Genomic DNA, 1,840 nt, shown 5'->3' on the forward strand with positions numbered 1-1,840 from the left:
AAAAAAAAAAAAAAAAAAAAGTGAAGATCCCGCCATTTCACGGCTGGCTCACTTGCGTGGTGGCCAGTGCTGTCCACTACAATGTCTGGTCTCTCCACCTCTGCAGGCAGCCAGGCCTCTAAAGCTCTTCCTTGGCGCTGCTCCTCTTTGTGGCATGTTCATCTATAAACTTGCTCAAATGCTCCAGATCTCTGTCACCACCCTCAAATTTAATTGGGTTCTTTTTGTCCCCACTGGGGGCAAAATAGATGGTAGGGAAGCCCTCCACCTTGTATCGGTCGTTGGTGATGTCATTGGCAGTAGCATCCATCTTGGCGATGACCAAGTCCTTCTGGCCCTTGTATTTCTTGCCGAGGCTGGTGTAGACAGGCTCCAGCTGCTTGCAGTGCCCACACCAGGGTGCGTAGAATTCAATGAGGACATCCTTTTTGGGGTCCATCACAATGGCATCAAAGGTCTTTCCCACCACCACCTTGACTGGCCCCTTGTTGTTCTTGGGTACGGGCTGTGATTTGATGACTGGCTTTAGTTTTCCTGCCAAACACAAAAAGAGGAGGTGTCAGTACTTAAAACACCATGGATTCTGCTACTTTATCTGAACCAGGCACAGAGGTAACCTGAATTACTAGCTACCAGGAGTTCTTAGCCCCACTCACAGGTGAGGATTCAGCCCCTTTAAAACCTTCCCCAACAATGGGCAACACTCTATAATAAAAGTATCCTCACTCTCCCAGTCCCTACAAAGTCCAGTCTAACAGAGACACTGACCAATGTAGGAGAGCACTAGGACTGGGTCTGAAAACATCAACTTTGTGATGACAAAACTGAGTACCCAAGATGGAGAAGGGCCCTGGTATGTACCAAATGGCCAACAATGAGAATCAGGTGCTTTGCCCAGTGAGGACAATAAAGACTAAGTTTGGAATCTCATAGCAATGTTCCTCACGTTCAAAAGCCTGTTTCAAAGAGCTTTGAAAGTTTCTAAGTCATGCTTGCTCTTTTTCCTAAAAATAAAACCAAAACCTACCAACCAATCAAACTAACTCCAATAACAGCATTCTGAGAGGCTGAGAAGAATCACAGTTTGAGGCCAACACGAGATACAGTGAGGCCCTGTCTCAAAAAGCAAAAACAAAGAGTCTGTCTCCATCCTCCCAAGCCTGAGGGACAGACAGGAGAGGAAAAATCTAGAGTAACACTCGTGAGTACAAGTGGTCAATGACAGAGAGGTTCAAGTCACAGAGGCCTCAGCTGTGCCCAGCCCTGCACTGTCTATCTTCAATGCATCTGGAGATGCCTCCCGGAATCTTTGTCTAGTCACAAATTGTGGTTTCTTGAGGCTGATGCCACTGAATGAGCCCTCACCTGGCTTTTGCTTTCAGAGTAAATACTAGAAGACTTGCCAAAATGAGGAAAAAGTAAACCTCCCAAATTTCAAAATATAGCATTTGAGTTGTCTCGGTGTCTCAGTCTAGGAGGCACACTGGCCCTTCCTCAGGTGACTAAGTCAGAGAATGAGTTGGAGAGGACTTAGGAGTGGGGAGGGACGGGGAGTTACAGGGCCTACTAGGCCTTCTCTGTGGGCTGCAGAGAAGAGATCAGGTGTCTGGGTGTCTTCCTCTATCATGTGCTGCTATCTCTCTTTTTTTTAATCATTCATTCATTCATTCTCTCTCTCTTTTTTTTTTTCCGAGACAGGGTTTCTCTGTGTAGCCCTGGCTGTCCTGGAACTCACTCTGGCCTCGAACTCAGAATCCGCCTGCTTCTGCCTCTCAAGTGCTGGGACTAAAGGCGTATGCCACCACCACTCGGCTCATTCATTTTTTTTTTTTTTTTTTTT

The 1,840-nt window shown here is 46.6% G+C and overlaps 1 protein-coding gene across 1 annotated transcript in view; it reads right to left on the reverse strand.

Moving 5' to 3' along the window:
- Positions 1-6: 6 nt before the first annotated feature.
- Positions 7-1,840, reverse strand: part of Pdia4 (protein disulfide isomerase family A member 4) — a 19,678-nt gene continuing 17,844 nt past the window's right edge. The window contains exon 10 of the mRNA XM_031381729.1: positions 7-534. Within this exon, the coding sequence (XP_031237589.1) occupies positions 119-534 (416 nt within the window). The 3' untranslated portion in view covers positions 7-118. The remainder of the gene's footprint in view (positions 535-1,840) is intronic.

The sequence above is a fragment of the Mastomys coucha genome, unplaced genomic scaffold (genome assembly GCF_008632895.1).
Source record: "Mastomys coucha isolate ucsf_1 unplaced genomic scaffold, UCSF_Mcou_1 pScaffold20, whole genome shotgun sequence".
NCBI classification, from domain to species: Eukaryota; Metazoa; Chordata; class Mammalia; order Rodentia; family Muridae; genus Mastomys; species Mastomys coucha.